We start from the raw sequence: 19,681 nt of genomic DNA on the forward strand, positions 1-19,681 counted from the left end.
TTTGAATGGAAATTCACTCGTCGAAAATCATGTCCGAAGCTTCAATTGGGGGAAGCCTTCTTTTCACAGACGAGAGAGCCAAACACCCGATCGTGCATCCTCGGTTTTTTTTTGTTCATTGTAACTCATGATAACTAATGGTCAATTAGGTTAGGTTAGCTACATTATAAATACTTTAAAACATTGTGGACGGTTGATTTGGTTAGGATAGCTACATTAAAGATACTGTGAAATCATGTAAAAAGTTTCCTAGCCCTGGATAGCAACATATTAAAGTTATTTGCTAAGCAACCATAAACTGATTTTACAGTATTTTTAATGTAGCTATACTTACCTAATAAAACCAACCATCCACAATGTTTTAGAGTATTTATAATGTAGCTAACCTATCCTAATCGACCGCAAAATTTAATGCCACACCGGTTTATACAATGAGATAAAAAGCGAGCATGAACTTCGGGTGTGGCTCTCCCGTCTGTGAAATGAAGGCTTCCCTTCAATTGGAGCCATTTCACTCATAATTTCGGTCTGCAGACGGAATGTTCCGATAGTCGACGTGGCTGCTCCGGCAGAGAATTCTAGCGGCGAGCGAGGAAACTACGTGTGATTAGCGTCCGGAAATTCAGCTGAAAACACAGTTTTTTTTTTTTTTTTTTTTTTTTCCGCATGTTTAACATGCTCAGCATTATTTTAGATTTCGTGAAAGAGTTTCGTATTATAAGTGTATTTGCTGCATGGGAACACATGTATTCGTTTTTTTTTCTATTTTTTTTTCGGATGTCACACACTACGGTGAGTACTTAAAATATCGTTCACATGTTCTTTTTTATAGTTCTGTGATGTACCACAAAATAATTCAAATTTAGCATGTATTTTTCAATAGTTATTTAATACGGTCACGTAGTGCGGAGACGGTGAGTCATACAACCGTAAATTTAGTAAGTGACTATTCTCCAGGGAGGGTCTCCATTTGCACCTCACTGATATATATATATTTTTTCGAAATTTGTCTTAGTTTTTTTTTTTAACTAATTGTTTATTACCGATTATTGACCACGTTTTCCCGATTATCTCCATGGCAACGGTTGTTGTATTATTGATGCTTTATTCACGTTAGGATCTCAATTAAGACTTTTAGTATTTGTCATCAATAATAAATGTTAATTTGAAGGCCCTTAAAAATGATCACGTCTTTGAGTTATTATTACATTGTTTTTTTTTTCATAAGTTAGTTTTCAAAATAAGATAGTTTTTTTTTATTAGTCAAGGTGTGACAGTGGCGTACCCACGAGGTGGGGCATGTAAAGGGCCTAATGAGCTATGCGATAGTTCTGCCTTCAAAAGCGAAGCGCGGGTACATCAGCTAGCTTCAAATAAATAAACGTGCTCTGCTTTTTCGTAAATAATAGTATGTTCTCTCTCTCTCTCTCTCTCTCTCTCTCTCTCTCTCTCTCTCTCTCTATATATATATATATATATATATATATATATATATATATTTCAATCGCAACATCAGAAGTTATCGGTTCTATTGACCAATAAAAAAATAGTTCCATAAAAAAATAAAAGGAAATTATACGGCAATAAAAAAATTATCAGTACGTTTCACATTTCGCGTGAGTTTTCCCATCAGGGATTCAGGTTGAAGGAAGGTTTTACACGGGCGCGAGGCGCTTCTCAAGTTTGCAAGTAGCGAGAGAGAAAAAAAAAATAGGTGGTCGCTCTGAAGTGACAGGAACTCGATACAGGAAAAGTACCTTTCGTCGTAACGACCGGCGAGTAAGTGAGAGAGACAGAGAGAACAAGAAAGGAAGAGAAAGAAAGACAAAGAGCCAGAAAGAAAAAAAATTAAAGTGATAAAGAGGGGGGAAAAAGAGTAGAGAGAGAGAGAGAGAGAGAAGGAAAATAAGTAAGAGAAAGAAATAACGAGAGAATATGAATGAAAAAGGTATAGAGAGCAAGAGAGAAAGAGAGAAGGAACTATATAGTAAGAAAGAGAAAGAGAGAGTGGAAAGAGTTATTGTTCAGACTCCAAATAAAGGTTGAACTTTGACCCTGATTGACCGCTGCTTCCTTCTGGTGCGCCCTTTCACGCAAGCGCTGGGCACGAAAACACTTATACTGATTTCAAGAAGGTTCGGTTCACGATCATTACCTTTCACACATTGAAATGTAAATGTTCTGTCACAGAAAGAAAAATAATACAGGCCAGCTCACCCTTACACAGAATTCATGACCATCTGTAAAACTTCACATAGTTCTGCAATTTCGCTTGGTTTTGTGGCATAAGGCTGGTATTCACTGAACTCGAAGCTTAGCACATATTTGCCACTCCGAGTGGTGCACGTATACTGTTAAGGGAAAAAAAAAAAAACTTTCACCTTAAATTTACGGAGAATAATGGTTGAACATAATCCAAGGTTTTTCGTAAATTTGCTGATGTTTTCGGACATGTACAAGTTTGAACATCAGCCCACAAGTATCATATTTGATTATTAAATAAACCTTTTAAATAAACCTTGGGAAAAAAAATATTTAACCCCTGCTTTAGACCTGATTTTCGCCAGTGAATTTTATCATAATACTGCTCAGTTAATACTGTAAAGTTTCCCTTTGGCTTTGTAAACTTCAATTAGCGCTACCCTCCACAGACGGCAGCACCGTGGCTGTAAGTCCAGTAAGACGCGATCAGTAGGTATTCACGTGCATGCATTTATTGGAACGTCATTATAAACGTTTTCAAACCTTTACTTTTTTGGTTCATTAAGTAAAATATAAAGTGAAAAGTGTTTTTAGGGAGATTTTTAATTACTAAAAAAATGTTTCACCAACAAATACAAGGTGGCACTGTTTCGTTATCCGGAAATGCGCAAGGAATAAACAAGTTTAGTTTTACGCATGCGTAAGCCCTTGCGTTGAGTCTTCCGGGTACCTGTAAGTGTACACTTCAGAAGACTTCAGACACGGCTTTCGCTACGGAATGAAGTTTTTTTTTTTTTTACGGGCCGAGTCTTGAGCCCCGGGAAACAGAAAAATAAAAACCGTACGGCGTGTCCGATAAAAACACGCTTATTCCTCCCGAAAAAGAGCACTCCGAAATCTCCACCGGAACGGTTTGATTTAATCGTTCAACAGACGAGCGCGTAATGTTTCAAGCGCGCAGGCCTCTCTCCGTACGACTGAAGTAGTTAAACGTCAACTTGCCCATTCCGTCGGAACAGGGCGGGGTTTTCGACACGTGCGTGTACCTATAACCCAGTTCCACGGGTAATGGTCGGTGCTTTTACTGCCCGTAAGCTACCGTTCCGAAATGGGTCGCATGGCTTAAGAGTTACAACCGAATCAAACATCGTCTCCGCGTTTTCGTGTCGACAACGGATCTTCCTCCATCACAACGTGATTGAAGTTGAATAATTCTCAGCTAACCTGACATTAATTTTTTTCTCCTCATGAGTATAAGGTTTTTTAATGGTTACCATACACTTTATACACTCAAATCAGCTAATTATTTCAAGAGAATGAATTTCGTTATTGCACAAAAGTCCCATATTTCGACATCAAGCCGAGAAACGTTGATAGGCCAGTAACTACAGTCCTGAATTTTTTTTTTTCAAATGTCGTCGTTTTAGAGTGACATGCATTTTTTTATTTATGTTTTTAAATTCCCATTGCGCAACAAATTATTATATGAAACGACTACAATAATTTAATTTTTACTACACAAATCAGAAATAAAAATACACTTAATAAAAACAATTCAAACTAAAATAAAACATAGTACAGTTTTATGCCAAGAAAAGGGGGAAGGGGGGGGGGGGGCAAATTATTTGGATGGCTGATTCAGGAAAAATAAATTAATCAGGTAAATTTGACTAGTCATGCAGTAAAAAAATACATTCAAATTATTTAAAAAAGATGCTAAATAAAGCAAAAGAGTTACTAAGCTAGCAAAGTAATTTTTTGCATGAACAGTTAAAATTACCCGATTAAAAATTTTTGTCACATAAGTCGTGCTTTCAAGAATCTGTATCGGGGTTTCTTGCCTAAAAGTTATTCTGGAAACACGTGTTTTAGCTATTTCCACTCTTCTAAAATACAATTTAAAAATGGCAACACGGAAACAGAACTACTAATTCGTCTTCCGAGTATTCCTAAGCGCTTTTAACAGACTCCATTCGGATATCTCGATAAGTTTTCAAATCGCGTGGCTTTTTGGATGTGACAACGTCTAATAAATCGATGAACGCAGGCTGCACGCAAGAAAAAGTGTCCCGTTACGCACATTGTCCCGTTACGCGGTGTCCCGTTACGCTCATTGTACGCTTGCGCCGCATCTATCTCTCTTCCACTCGATTGGAACAACCATCGATTTGACTTTTTCGAGGCACATTAAACTTGAAAAACTCCCATTCGTTTCCTACTTTTCCTATCATCGTCCTATCCTTAACAGAATAACACACATTGGAAGAAGTTAAATAGCAAACATGTATAAAAGTTATAGTTAAAATAATCTCTTCGTTAAAGTAATAAACATATTTGAATTAATTATTGTAAATAAAAGAAAATTTATCAATTAAATTGTAGATTTCACTTCATTCCTTCTTTGCATCCATACAAAATAGTGATAATTCAATAAAAATGATTCAATTTTATTCTTAAAACTATGCAATCATTTCTTCAATGTTTTGTTATGACGTCAGGTTAAACTATCGTCCGTAAACCGACTTTACAGACAACCATTTTTTTTTTTTTGTAAATTCTGTACACCATGTATGTGCCTAGGTAGGCACTTAACACTGCTTACGTCTACTTAACACTATTCTTCCTTGCACGTGCACATTGACCTTGTCTACGAACGGAACAAAGAATTACGGAATTGAAATCCCGTGCAGGTTCTACGAATATTCAGTTATGTAAAACAACGAATAACCCCTCGTTTAGTTGAGGTGTATTCTTCTTAGAAAAGTTCGTAAATTTGCAGAATTTTTTTACAGTGTTACTGTAATTTTTTTTGTAAAAAAAACAGTAATATTCATCGTAAAATGACAGATATTTGTAGAATTGTACTAACATTTACATGAAAACAACTGTATCACTAACAAAATTGTGTTCACAGTAATACTCGGTTCGGATTCCTACCCGGGAATTTATGATTTGTGATGGCCCAGTGCCTGCAATTGTTAAAATTATTTGTCCCCTGAATAATTTTCCCAGTATTAACTAAGGAAATAATAAGCAAAATAAAACAAAATAAAGTCAAATTATTGTATATTCGATTAGCTTTTCCATGTTTTTTTTAAAATATGCCTGAATGAAAAAATAAATCAGAATATTAAATTTAAGCTTCTATTTTCATAAGAAATACTCAGTATTAATTAGAAAGAAAAACGTATTTCATATATGTAAAAATAACTATAGCCATGTGTAGTAGCCTACGAAGCTAAAATATCTTTCTTGTAGTATTACAAACTATTTCGTGGCAACTGGTGCGGAAAGGAATCTTTGTAAAAGTTCAGACTTTTTTTTTTTTACGTGTATGTAATGTTTACCCCAGCAAACATCGCAACAGAGCCCTAACAAATGTCAGTTGTTTAGATAAAACGTTGTCGCCTTGCCAACGCACGATGCAAGGTCAACACCACCTGTGAGAAGACAGGGGACTTGCTTGCTACACGGGTTACCGCTCTTTACTCCGGAAATATTCGATTCTGTACGTCATATTTTTTTCCGGCACCGATACAGCCGGTCGTGTTTTGAATTTTTTTTTTTGGGGGGGGGGGGGGGGGGGGTAGTTTTTGACGTTAGTTGACTTTGACCGTCGTAACAACATCCAACTGCACGTTGCATGCGTCTTTTTAGTTCTGTCATTTTTCTTTTCTTTTCAACATCGTAACTGCCGTGTATTAAGTTTTTTTTTGGTATTCCTGTTAAAACTATATTGACGTTCGATGATCCGGCAAATCGTTAATTCGGCACGACCATCGACCTAAATGTGCACGATTAAAAACTTTTTTTTTGTACATCACAGATAACTTATGACTTGATGTAAGTTTTTTGGACATACTCCATTTTTTTAGCAATGGCGTATGTCCAAAAACTTACATCAAGTCATGCACTCCCATTGCACAAATCTTTCAAAGATAATACAGATACTTATCGTACCCTCCGCCCACCTGCTTGGACATCCTCGGATGTTGTGAAACAGAGGTAGGTGTCTGACGAGGAGGAAAAAAAAAAACCTTATCTGCAGGCAACGGAAGATGGCCCGGAAACTTTGCCAGGCCCTCAGGTCAACGGGTCCCAAAAAACCATGGTCCATTGTGAAGATCCCGTGGCGAGATGGCAATTGGCTAGTCTGGGCACAACTACTTGTGCTCTGTAAGGCCCATGCGACCGGGCGTGAAATAACTGGATTTCAATCAAACTGGGTTTTGCCAATATCATTCGCGCTACAGTTTCAGCAACAGCAACCCGGCTATTAACGTACGATCTGAAATTAAGTCAATTAAGTAGGGACCTGAAAAATTCGCGGGTTCATTTCGTGTTATGCTAAAATTCAAATAATTATACCTTAGTGCTTCTTCTGTCATTGGTTCACTGTTAATCTGGACTAAGGGCCAATTAGAGACCCTCACTCATAGAAGGGTCGAATCACAGACCACCCAGTCGAGACGACTCACAAGTCAGCAGCCAATGAACAGTTGGCATTTGCCCAAGTGTGTAGAGGACATTGGAGTCTATCCTGGAGGTCTCTACAATTAAGTTATTTTTTTTCTGTTTCCGTAATAAATGAGTAATTTTTCGAAGAGGGGGGAAAAACCGATTTTGAGACTAGCTGTACGGTAAAAGATAGTTGCGTTGGTCTACGTTTCTTGATCGGTTGAGTTCCACTCAGGCACGTGTATACTGCATACACGCCAATCACAACCATCCAGTGCGGAAGAAAAAGCGTCCTGAGTGACCTGGCCAAAATATGGCAACTGTTACTCCTGCAGACGGCCGCCAATTTCAAGGAAGAAACCGCTCGGGGGCGTGCGCACACACCTTATCGCCGTCTTGCTGGAAGTTTAGAGATAGTTTCGCCCCTATGGGAAAGTAAATTTCCGTGACTGGACGTAGGTAAGTTAAAAAAAAAAAAAAAAAAGTAGCACCGGGCAGCACTGAAAGCGTCAGGCTAAGATGGCGCCACGCGTGAAGGTCGAAAAAAAGACCCGAGTCTGCGTCGACGCGACTCTATGGTGGTGTGCATACGTACCATGGCGTGCGGGCTACTAGCAGACGACGACGCCGGCTGGGGGACATCGGCGTCCGACGTAGTCCTCAGCCCATCGGCTCGGTTCGAAACGACACGATCTCAAGGCATTTCCTCGACGACGACGACTCTCAGAGAACGTCCGAGGGTGGTATTGGTGGGGAGAAAAAAAGTGGGGGAGAGGGTTGGAATACGAATCCCTCCCAGCCACGCTGGAGACAAACGAAAAGACGTCAACGCGGCAACTGAGGTTATGAAGGTGCGCGCAATTCGGTAGTAGGCGTGAGGTGGAAGGCGGAGGGGAGATAGCGCCACGATCCCCGCTCTTCCCTGCACGTGTACAAATGGTTACCCCTTCCACCCGCGCCGTCCTGCTCGCACCATCTCTCCGCCTGCGTCATCTCGCCGAAAAGGCACGGAGGAAACGCGTGTCTGCGGCACGTGACGCCAGATAAGACCCTCCCCCTCCTCTCCCCACTTCTCCCCAAAACATTTCCCCCTCCACCGCTCTTTTCAACAAAGTCAACCTGAGGACGACGTCATCGGGTGCTCCGGAGGTTGGGAAGTGGAAAGGGAAAAAGGGGTGTCGAAGAGGGGGGGAGGAAGGCACAAGGGACGCTATCGCTGCGGCGTCTCGTAACATCTAGGACGCTACCATCTTCAAACAACAGCCATCGACCCATTTCAAACACACGTCCGTTTGTCCCTCTCGTGTTTCCGCGTCAGTTGTGAGATCTCCCAGAGGATTCCGCATGTCACGCGCAAACTGTCCGCCTTCGAATAAACACGGCCACGATTGTTTCCCGTATTCGTCGGGTTAGCAAAGTAGACTCGAAACGGTGGCATCGACCGTACTTCAGAGTACACCTGGGAATTGGGCACTGCAGCAGTTACGTTCAGTATCTGGCTCGGGTCTGAAAATTTCGTCTTCGTCGTCCAGACGTCCTTGCAGCTACTGCGATATGTCGTTCGCATTTCCCCCCCCCCCCCAACCCCACGATGAACGAAGACACGAGAGGAGCAAATGTACGAAGAATTCTTCTCGTATGATGTTTCGCTGTGATTAGTATCAATTTTGGTTTACTCGTATATTGATAGTTTGAGACGACACTGTAAACATGAAGTCCGTGTGCCTAATGTGGAACTGCCTGCAGACATTTCGCCTACTCGGTTTCGGTTGGAGACTCGTACGCGTACTAGCACACAAGCAGATGTGCAGCAACCAATTACCGTGACGCCTGGACATGAATCTAAATCCAACACAGAGTCCCGTGCATTGCAGGTAAATGATAATGGATTCCACCTGGCGAGATCTGCACATCGTGGAATTTTGAAAGACAGCTATTATCTAAACACATTGAGTGAGTCAAAATACATTTGTACTTTTCTTTACGATTATCAAGCAGAACATAATTAATCAGATTACAGATGAAGTAGACAACGCATGGATCTTTAAAATACAACCTGTGGATTGACTGTGTGTATGGCAAAACATATATCCATTCGAGGACAAGGTGAAGATGTGCGAATTCAAGGACGGTGAATACTCCAATTTACAATTCCGACGATGTAAAGCAGTCTGTTGAACACAGTATCGAGGAACTCTGTCGGGAAGTAAAACACTATGTAGGAAAATGATTGGGCTGGTCTGTGTCTTCAGTAAACCGTTTGGAGCTGAGAATTAGCTAGTTAAAGCCAATTAAGAACTAAAAGTTTATAAGATTGCTTACTTTCGCAAGTGGCCATGTTGTAGTGTTAAAATTTATGTAATAAATTGTATTTGTAAACAAAAAATGTGTTGTTTTAATTGTTGCACCTGAAACCTGTAACATATATGAAGTATTAATTTGAAGGTATTTTATTTTAATATATTGAACCTAAAATTATTTGATTTTGCATCAGCGAAATATCGAATCAAGGACAGTATCCGATCGAATTCATTTTAAAAAGCTATTTTTTTGGTAATTTTTGGATTTTTTTTCCAGAATTTTGAGCAAAATAAATACATATTTTAAGGATGGTAGCCAAGACGGCCGATAAGACGACGGATGCCACAATTATAACTACTACTGCACTCTAGAAGTATAAATTAGAAAACACGATGGCGACAGCGCTATCTAGCATACGATGTGTGCACTACGTGACTTTAGCACTCCTAGAAGCAAGTACTGAAAATAAAGATAACAGCATCCAGCAAACGAATACAATATTGTGGCTATGATGTCATAATCCAGGATGGTGGCCTTCAAAAGACGAAAACAAGATGGCGGTTGTGATGTCATAATTCAAGATGGTGGTCCAGCAGATGAAAACATGATTGCGGTTGAGATGTCATAATCCAAGATGACAGCCTCCAGCAGACAAAATCAAGATGACCGCCATGACATCATAATGGATGACATTTTATATGCATTGGTATAAGTGGTGGGAGGTCAGTCTGTTTGTGACCTCCATGGAGGAAGGAACCATCGCCATATTCTTTTGAGCCCTCATCGGGTTTGAATTGAGGACTCCGTGACGTATGTGCGTTTTTTATTTAAAATTTTATTAAAATTTTATTTAAATAATATTTTATAAATTTAATTTTTTCCCGATTTTATATCTTAAATATTATGGATTTTCAAGATTGCGGCCGTAAAGCAAATTTTAATGATGACGCTATAATTCAAAATGTCGGTCATGACATCCTAATGGTCGAATTCATGACCTCGGCGGCATAGGGCGGCTTGATTTTAGGAGTCTTAAGCAGCTTTTAGGAATTTTCAAGCCATCGGCATTTTTTTGAGGACTAAAGTGTTACATTATCCCTCAAAACGGGATTTTTTCCCTTGAAATAGGGAAATTTTTATTTGTCATTGTTTTTAGATTTTTTGACGGGATTTTTTTTTCTCCTAAAAACAGGAAATTTTGGCGAAATTTTGGCAAATTTTAAGTCATTTTTGACCATTTTGGCAAATTCTTAAGGCCAAGGTCAAAATTAAAGATCAAGGTCATCCAATATGGCGGCCATGGCGTCACATTTTAAGATGGCGGACCAGCACCAGGCACTTCACTTCGAACCCAGCCGCAGTACATACATTTATATACTACTAATGTTTTTATATAGCTATAGTTGTCGTAACTCTTTTCTCTTAAAATATCATAAATAATTATTCGATTTTGCCAAATTTGCCCCCGCCCTCCCAAAAAGACATTATGGGGTTTAGGATATTGGAAAAACCTAAGTTTTATTTCTTTATGAATGATGCCCTAAGAAAGTTTTACGAGAAAGGGTAAAAAAAAAAACAAAAAAAAAACACTTGATTCTAAACTGTAAACTACACCATTGGTCTATGTTCATGGTAGGATTGAGATGTAAAATGGTATTCAGTTTTCGCAAAACCACTTTATTAAACTGATGAAACCATTTATATACTGCTAACGACATTTAAGATTTGTGATTTGTTTTCAAATTATAAAAGCAAAATTATACATATTTTCCTTGCCGCTGGTAAAAAAAAATTAAACATCATCATCATCACGATAGAAGTAAGCATGATTGTATGACGTATGAATCGACGCTGTTACGCGTTTATCGCGCGAAACAGGAGGGACGCTTCGTTTCACTTCTTATTTTCAAATTCATCGTCGAGGGTGAAAAATAAAATTTACACCATAGAATGTTTAATTTTATTGATCCAGTCCCGAGCCACGAAACGCGACACCTTGCTGAAACTTTTTTTTGAACGGGAGTGTTTCCATGACGACGGCACATAACACAGTGTCAACACGCGCCCCTCTGGGCGTCAGAAAAAGGTCTCTCATGCGTCTTCCGAAGTGTTTCGGTACGTTCACGTTAGTAGCATTCATTACCAGACTGTCGTGATGACATCCGAAATCTCGCCGGACATCTTGACATCCCATCTCAAAAATATCTGTAATTTCTAGGGGCATGCAGATTTCGCGAAAAGATTTCGAGACCAGATGAAAGTTAAAACACTGTAGCACCGCCTGTGTTTCGCGATTGGGTGAGTTTCTCCCATAGGTATATATCGATTGTTACAACACCAATCACAGTGATTCAGTGCGGAAGCAAACGCGTCCTGAGTGGCTCGGTCAAACAATGCAACTACTTCTCTCGCAGACGGCCGCCAATCACAAGGAAGAAACCACAGGTGCGGGTAAACCTTGTTGCAGTCTAATAAGAGTTCAGAGCTTTTCGCGAAAAATGCCTGCCCCTAGTAATTACTAATATGAAGATATTCAAAACATCTAAAAATCATTAAAAAAAATAACGTAATAAATATACTGATTTACGGACCAATTCCTGTCTTCTTTATATTCTTCATCGATGCAAAAAAAATATTATCTAATATTTTTCTTGAAACATTTAATTTATTTTATTGAAATCAATTCAATTTGTGTTTCACCTTAAATGTCTAGGTTTCAGGTGAATGAAATAAATGAAAACCTTTAAAAATATTTGTAAATACTACTGTATTACAAGAAGCATACACAAACAAGTAATAAATGTTATTTTTTATATGATCAACCATTACTGCAAGAGGAAAATATTGTGAATTTGCCAAGATATCACCAAAAAGAAAAAAATCGGAAAATCGCAGAATCTTTGATAACTTGTCACCAGCGTTCTTAGTAAATTTGAAGTTAACACATTTTTAACAGTTTAAAAATTCATATATTTTCCTATCACTTATCAAAGATCTGAAAATGTCGTGGACTGCGACAAGCTGGGATAAAAACGCTCATGCAGTTATTTTTTAAATGGATGAATTTTTCAAGAAGCGTTACTTAGAGTTAAAGCAATTTTTTTTAACTGTACGCTTAATACAAGAAAAAGAAATAGTTTCTAATTTATTTTGTGTAAATATTTTTAGGCAAACAAAAAAAAGCACTGTGCTGATAGTGTCAAATAAAAAATCGCTCAAACAGTCTTATCTCACTGAGTCTTAGAACGTTATCTTCCTGCTTATCGAAGCTAAAGACAGTCACGTTACTGCATTAATCGGAAATCAAAGATTAAGCGCGTTTCAAATAAACCTACACTGATTTCATTTTGATACGCACGTTACTCACGGGATAAATAATGTAACGAAATGAAACAGCTATAGCATTGAATATTATATCTATATATATTGAATGGCTTTAGCAAAAACAATTATCACAAATGCTACGAATTACTATAAATGTAGTAACATCAAGTAAGATGGATATTTTCTAAAAAAAAAAAATCATTAAAATTCAGTATTGCTGTTTAAACAACAAAATTTAATTTGTCTAAAAGTCAAACTTTGCGTTTTTTTAAATGGCCTAGGCATAAGTATAAATAAAACGATAGTTATTTTTAAACATCAACTTTCATTACTTGTTTATCAATTATATCGGAAGTTAAGGATAATAGAAAACATTAAATTTTTATGAACCTTTAAATAATAGTGTACAAATAAAAACAAATATAAGGTATGGGCCGATTTTGAAAAATTATATATCATATATAGAAATACCAATATATATAATATGTATCTATGCATATATATATATATATATATATATATATATATATATATACACACACACACACACACACACACACACAAAGTGTTCGGAAATTGCTGTCATAAATAAAATGATTGGCAGGGAATGCCAGGAAAATATGTCCGGGAATGAAACCCTGGAAAGTTACCGGCGCGAAACAGCAGCGCGCAAATTTGAATTTCGCGCGCATTAGGCGCCACTCCACTGGCTGAGAGGACGCGCGATGGCAGCGCCGTGGCGTTCGAATGTACCATCGGAAGCGAGCGCAGAGCCGGGCCCAGACGCACGCGGTCGCAACTGACTGTCTAAAAAATTCCAAAATAAAAAAATCAAGCACGACGGATGACTTCGAACATTTAAGAGCCCAACACCCTGAATCATCTTGCTTCTTTAGAAACGTGTTCTCGCCCATAATTTAAACAGAACTGTCAATGTAAGTATGGTTTACTGGTGATAAATGTTTACATTCCAATCCTAGCATCAACTAATACCACGCAGTTATGTGGTATGCAGTTTTGAACTAACCCATTTCTACGTAGCCGTGTCCCAAAAATCTCAATTTTAGGCTATTATTAATATATTTTTTAAATTTCACTAAATCTTACTTATTCCCTACCCTTCCCCTTTTTACATTCCCTAATAAAAACTAAGGATTGGAACATTAAAAAAAATTAAATTTATAGTATTAGGGCCTATATTTAAAACACAGGAACTTTTTTTTTAAACGTGCTAGTAAGAATCGTGAGCTTTCGTGGTCATTGTCTGAGGTTGCTTGGCTCGTGGGTTCTAGCCGCGCCCTGAAGATGGCGACTACAGCGTCGACCGAAACGTCCGCGAGCCCTTCGCCTTCGAAGCCGAAGCAACCTCGCAGTTTGGAAATAGTACGTGGCTTCGGTGACCTTCAAAGACGGACTACCAACGCTTGCCAGGCGTCACGACTCGGTACTCAGCGACCCGACAGTTGTTATTTATTTATTTATTTTATTTTATACACGAACAAAATTCAGCACTAGGCCGGTTTGCAATTTACTCGTGTTATTACACTAAATTATAAAAAAAAAAACACTTTTACACTGAACATTGGGACCACACTATTGAATACAATAAATTAAGGAAGCTTAATGAATAATATGAATTCAGAAGAAAAAAACACTAAAAAACTTTTCCAAAAAATCACTTGGAAAAATAAAACATAAATGTAAGGGTTCGTAGCTATAAAATACAATATGCCGCATCTGTAAAAAATATTCCGTTGTAATATTTACTGGGTAGGTCACATTTCCAGTGTGCAGTCACCATTATTGTGTCAAGAGTTGCAGCTGACTGTTGCTTGTGAAGAAACGCGCGGTAACGCGTTTTGAAACCAGCGTCGGACGTGCTCTGCCTTGTGTTGAGGGTTCCTCGCATCGGCCAAGAACAATCCTTCCCACAAACAGAGAACCTCGACGGCAGTAACAGCACGTATGACAAAGTGTCTGAAATTATTTTAATCAATCATGATGTCAGTCGCCGAGTTTTCCCGGTCTCCACTCATAGTCACATTTATTTAATTTAAATCATGGCTTTTTGGTGAAGGGGAGGTTACATATCATTAAAAGCAGTACGAAGACTATCTCGCATGCTATGTCTTATTTGTTTTTATATTTTCTAGTCTTAAATTTTAATTTTAGGTTACTTCTATAAATTTAAAAGGACACCGCACATGAATTTCTTGTTGTCACAAATATTATCTACACACATTCAACAAGTTTAAAATATTGGGTTTAAAATGTCACGGAAGTGTTAGCAATTATTATTACTTAATTTAAAAAAAAACTCATCAAAACTTGAGTTGTGGTTTTTGGGGGAAAATCTATTTTTTTTATCGATTTATGAATAAAACACTAAAAATAAAATTAAAAATTTCGAAGACAAAGGCTATAAAACGAATGGTAAAAGACAAAACTGCATAACACACGATTTTTCATACTTGCATTGTAAGTTCATAAAACCATTCAGTAAGGAATTGTTTTGGTAGCAAACACCACTTACAAACAATTTAAGTATCGTCATATTACGAATTTATTGAAGAGGGAAAAAAATGTGAGCTGGTCTTTCAGTACTTGTCAGAGATGTGTAACATCTAACCTCGGTAACGAGCAAATTAATGAGTTCTTGTGTTGCAAATACACTTATAAAACGAAACTCGGACACGAAGTTTAAAATATAACTCTTAAAAATAATGGAGAGCTTAATAAATAAATGTGTACACACTGTGTGTTTTAAAACTACATTTCCAGACACGAATCACACGTAGATTCTGCACCCGCCCACTAGAATTCGTTTCCAGAGCAGCTACGTCGATAATTATCGAATCATTCGGTTTTGCAGAGCGAAATTTTAAAACTATTTAGTAAAACGGATCCTATAGTAGCTAAGAAAAAAAAAATTGAAAAAATAATAAAAACCCCTATTCGGACCTTATATTCGGCAAAGGGATTATTTTTCTTATTAAAATACTGCCCATTTTGTTAAAATTCATCGAACAGTTAATACTCTAAAGTTTCCATTTGTCTTTTGTGAACGTGGGTTCGCGCCATAAGCCACAGATGGCAGCACCGTTGTTTGCACATTTCCCCTACGGCGCGAATCCCGTTTTCGTTGACGGGGATCACTCCACACCAAAATCGGTGAGCTGAGGCCTGAGATGTTAAGGGCTCAGCCTACCCGGGCACACACACGGTGCGCAGAGCTTCAGGAAAAACAACGTGATTTCAATACTACACAAGATATCCGAGTGGGGGTCTGTTTACGAAACGCATTTAAGAGTTCGCTGAGGCCCGAAAAGTACTGTTGATTTCGGATTAAGTTTTTAAACCGTATTTTTTAGAAGAGTTAAAATGGCTAAAAATGCATGTATTCAGAGTAATTCTTAGTCGTAAAACAACCGGTACAGATTATTGAAAGCACTTAAAGGGACTTGCATTACACCTTTATCTTCATTTCTCGGCCATATAGTGTTACGGTCACCGCTCAGATTTCACAGTTGTCCTGTGCACGACGAGAAGACCGCGCGCCAGTCCAGAGGCGACACCGCGCTAGAAGCACCAGCGAGCGTGGCGCTTATCATCCCGCCTCGCCGACACAGATACACCCCTGTCGAGGCGATGTAACTCGGGCTTCCAGCGGCCCAGGGCAGGGTTAGTACGCGGACTCACCACGAGGTAGCACTGGTGGTGCTTGATGTCCTCCGAGTCGAACACGATGAACTCCCTCCGCCGGCAGCAGAAAGGCCACATCGCGCACCCGGGACCAACCTTCTGGGTGCAGTTCACCGACTCTGCCGACCGATGATAACCGATAGCCGATCCGGGCCCACGCATGCGCAATCTGTCCGGCTCCTCGTCTTTATAAAAACTCGCTCTTATCAGGAAAATGTATCCCTTCCCCCCCTCCTTCACCCATCCTCTCTCACCAACAGCCACTTTGAACACTCCATTGGCCCCGGCTTGGAGCGTGATTAGGCGAACGATTGAACGATTACTATCGAGGCCCCCCTTCCACCCCGGGCACACCCACAGCGTGGAGAGCTTCGGATAAGAACCACACGGTTTGCAAACTGCTCCAGACGAGTCCGTTTTAAGAAATGCATTCGAGAATGCGCTGAGGGCAGTCGAGTAGTTTCTATTTCCGACCTCGGCTTCCCGACTTCATACTTCGAGGAAAGAGAAAATGGCCAAAACGCGCGTTTTCCAGAGGAATATTTAGGCGTGAAACAACCGGTAGCAAATATTTTTTTTTTTTTTTTAAAAAAGCACTGGAGGGACTTGCGTTTCACCTTCATTTTCTACGATCAAATTTCTTGGTTGTTCCTACGCTGGTCGAGAAGACTGCGCGCCAGTTCGCAGTCATGCTCTTAGAGGCGACACCACCCTGGAAGAACCAGCGATTGTCGACTTTTTTGTCATTCCGTCCCACCCACACAAATGCACCGCAAATGTATGGGCCCTAGTTATATACATAATAAAAAAAAATAAAAATTAGCACTTCCCACCTAGCTTATCTACGTCCTGGCACTCTTGAAAGGGTTGTCGTTAACATAGCATTGTTTTTTTCTTGTGTCTAATAAATCAACACCGGTTAGAGCTATTCCTAGTTTGCATAGTTCAAAATGATTACAGTCCCTACTTGGCAAGATATCATGCAAAACTTCAGAATTTCGACACACACACTTCAGCTGCTGGTTAGTGATTGAAAAATTATATTGGTATTTAAAGTTTCTCAAAATCACTATATAACACTTATTGAAGTGATGAAACCATTTATAATCTATAAGCTCCAATTATATAACATTCAATTTAAATCCGTTCCATGCATGAAACGGAAACTACCAAAACTCAAGTGTATGAATTGTGAGATAACATGTTAAACAAAGAACCATGCACGTATTAGCGAGATTATAGTGAAGGAATTACACTTAGGCATAGAAATAAATCTTCTTTTGACTGTAACATCGTAGCTTTTGGTATAGCCTACGGCATTTGGTTGGAGTAATTTCGCAAATGCGACGGAAGTAGAGGAACGCAAATGTGTAACAGACTGTGCTGCTATGGCGGATGGCACGAATCAAACTTCACAAAGCCAAAGGGAAACTTTTAGAATTAACTTATGAATTTTAACAAGATGGGCTGTATTTTAAGAAAATTCCTTGTCGAAAATCAGATCCAAAGACGCGGTTTTGTATTTTTCCCCCCCAAGTATCTTTCTCTTTTATCGGAACCGTTTCATTATATAGTTTAAAATTTCGCTCTGCTAATCAAATGATTTATTAGTTAGTCAATGTAGCTGCTCCAGCAGAATTCTAGCGGCATGGTGGGAAATCTACGAGTTACTCGCGTACAGAAATGTAGTTGAAAACACAATTAGCTCATATTTATCACGCTCGGCATTATTTAAAGAATTTTACGCTCATATCATTTCCGTGTTTTGTATTGTGAATATATTTGCAACATGAGCACACATGACTTTGCTAATTACCGAGGTTAGATGTTGCACATCACTGGCGAGTAGGTACTGAAAGACTCGTTAACATTTTTTCCTCCTACACCAACACAGTCAACCAATTTTATGGTAAGAGTTTTCTATAGTATATCAAGTTTAAGATTGAATGCGAAACGTGAAAATCAGTTTCTCAGTTTGGGCGGAGTCCCTTGCAAAACTTACTATTATTTGACCGTAAAGCAAACAAAATTCAATTCCGTGACAACACGCGTTATTTTTTTTTTTTGGACAAGGGTTTTTTTGTTCCTCGTGGAACAACAGGTGGACCGTTCCGAAACGTTATTTCCACTCTTGTAACGAGTTCTTGCGTCGAAGCCTTCTCTCCCCGGGCTGGCAGCAATACCAATTGATACCGGAACGGGCTCTCTATATTGATCTTGAGATCATCTCTCGTGCGGACGGCCGGTCCTACCAACGGTAGCCAATAAGAAACCTGGACGGTCACCCATGGGTTTACCCTGGGGGGTTGGAAATAGGGAGGGAGAGATTTAGTATGGAGCCGTTATCAAAGCGTGGACGACGGACCGAAGTAGCTGTGGGTAAGGTGGGGGGGGGGGGAGGAGGGGAAGCAACGTACGGCCAATATTGGCAACACATCTTCCCTTGATGTAACTCTCCCCCTCCCCCTTTTTTTTCCTTCTCGAAAAATAAACCCTTCGCGTGATACGAACCGAGGCAAAAATTTGAGCCACGCTGTTGCAAGGAAATTGAAAAAAAAAAAAAAAAAAAAAAAAAGACGTCAAACTAAAAGCTCTGGAAAAAATATAACTCACAATCTAACTTAGCTAGCTTGATACCAAGACTTATTTTGCGTGGATACAATAAATAACGTGCGTATTTTAGACTGAAAAAAAATGTTGGACAGTTGTTATCCATTTATATGAACAATAAGAGTTAAAGTTATATTAAAACTTCCGGGTAAACCAAATTTTTGGGTTTTACGTTCAGGAGGAAACAAAAACTCGTAAACAGACTGCTTACTCCTGATCAAAATACTATTTACTCCCAACCTGACAGCACATGAATGTTAATAAATATTAAACAAATTTAAATTCCCCATTGACTCATGGGATTTATTTATCAAACTTACAAACCAATATTAATTAAATATTTGTGCTAAACAATCAAAATATAAGTAACGATACTTGATATTTGGTATATGATTATCATAATATCCTTGTAATCGTTATATATAAACCAATAAAATAGAGACTAAATTAATAATGGGGTTGCTATCTAAGTATTGTTTGATTTCAAGTAAAAAGCCCCAGACCGAATTATTTTTAAAAGTTAGTTTTGGTTTGGGAACCTATTTTGCTAACATAAATATTATTTGATATATATTAATACAAAAATCACAGTCAGAAACTTTGATTTTATTGACTTATTGGTTATTGGTAAAGCACTATGTGGTACATCAATACCGCAAAAGTTTCTTGATCTGTCATTCAGTCGACTAAGAACACTAACACTAGCATTTGGAAATTTACGTTCAGTTATGAAACTGATATTTCTGTAACTCTAAAAGGATATATCAATAAGTATTTTGGTGTTAAATGTGCCAGAAGCAATGCATGAATGAATAAGCAAAGAAATATTTCCTTTTTTAAAAAAAACGCATTTTGGTGTAAAAATTATGTTGAACAAATGACACTTTAACACATGAAGAGATTACATCTTATCTTTGTGATATTAATTGAATTGTGTTAGAATTATTAACAATTCCGTGATTTAATTTGCATTTCGGCGTAATATATATATCGTTTTCTATATCTATATACCTATGTCCCTCCATAATGCTCACTATATTTCTATGTATATATAAAATATCTCTTTATCTCTATCTGTCTATAT

At 38.4% G+C, this 19,681-nt stretch overlaps 1 protein-coding gene across 3 annotated transcripts in view; it reads right to left on the bottom strand.

Annotated features, from left to right (window-relative positions):
* LOC134539962 (high affinity cAMP-specific and IBMX-insensitive 3',5'-cyclic phosphodiesterase 8-like) overlaps positions 1–19,681 on the bottom strand; it is a 240,847-nt gene that overhangs the window by 69,762 nt on the left and 151,404 nt on the right. The window contains exon 1 of one of the 3 annotated variants that reach the window (XM_063382354.1): positions 7,256–7,504. The exons of the other annotated variants lie outside the window; for them this stretch is intronic. Within the exon in view, the coding sequence (XP_063238424.1) occupies positions 7,256–7,258 (3 nt within the window). The 5' untranslated portion in view covers positions 7,259–7,504. Of the gene's footprint in view, positions 1–7,255; positions 7,505–19,681 lie in introns of those variants that run through there. 3 annotated transcript variants of the gene reach the window in all.

This window comes from Bacillus rossius, chromosome 16 (genome assembly GCF_032445375.1).
Source record: "Bacillus rossius redtenbacheri isolate Brsri chromosome 16, Brsri_v3, whole genome shotgun sequence".
In the NCBI taxonomy this organism is placed as follows: Eukaryota; Metazoa; Arthropoda; class Insecta; order Phasmatodea; family Bacillidae; genus Bacillus; species Bacillus rossius.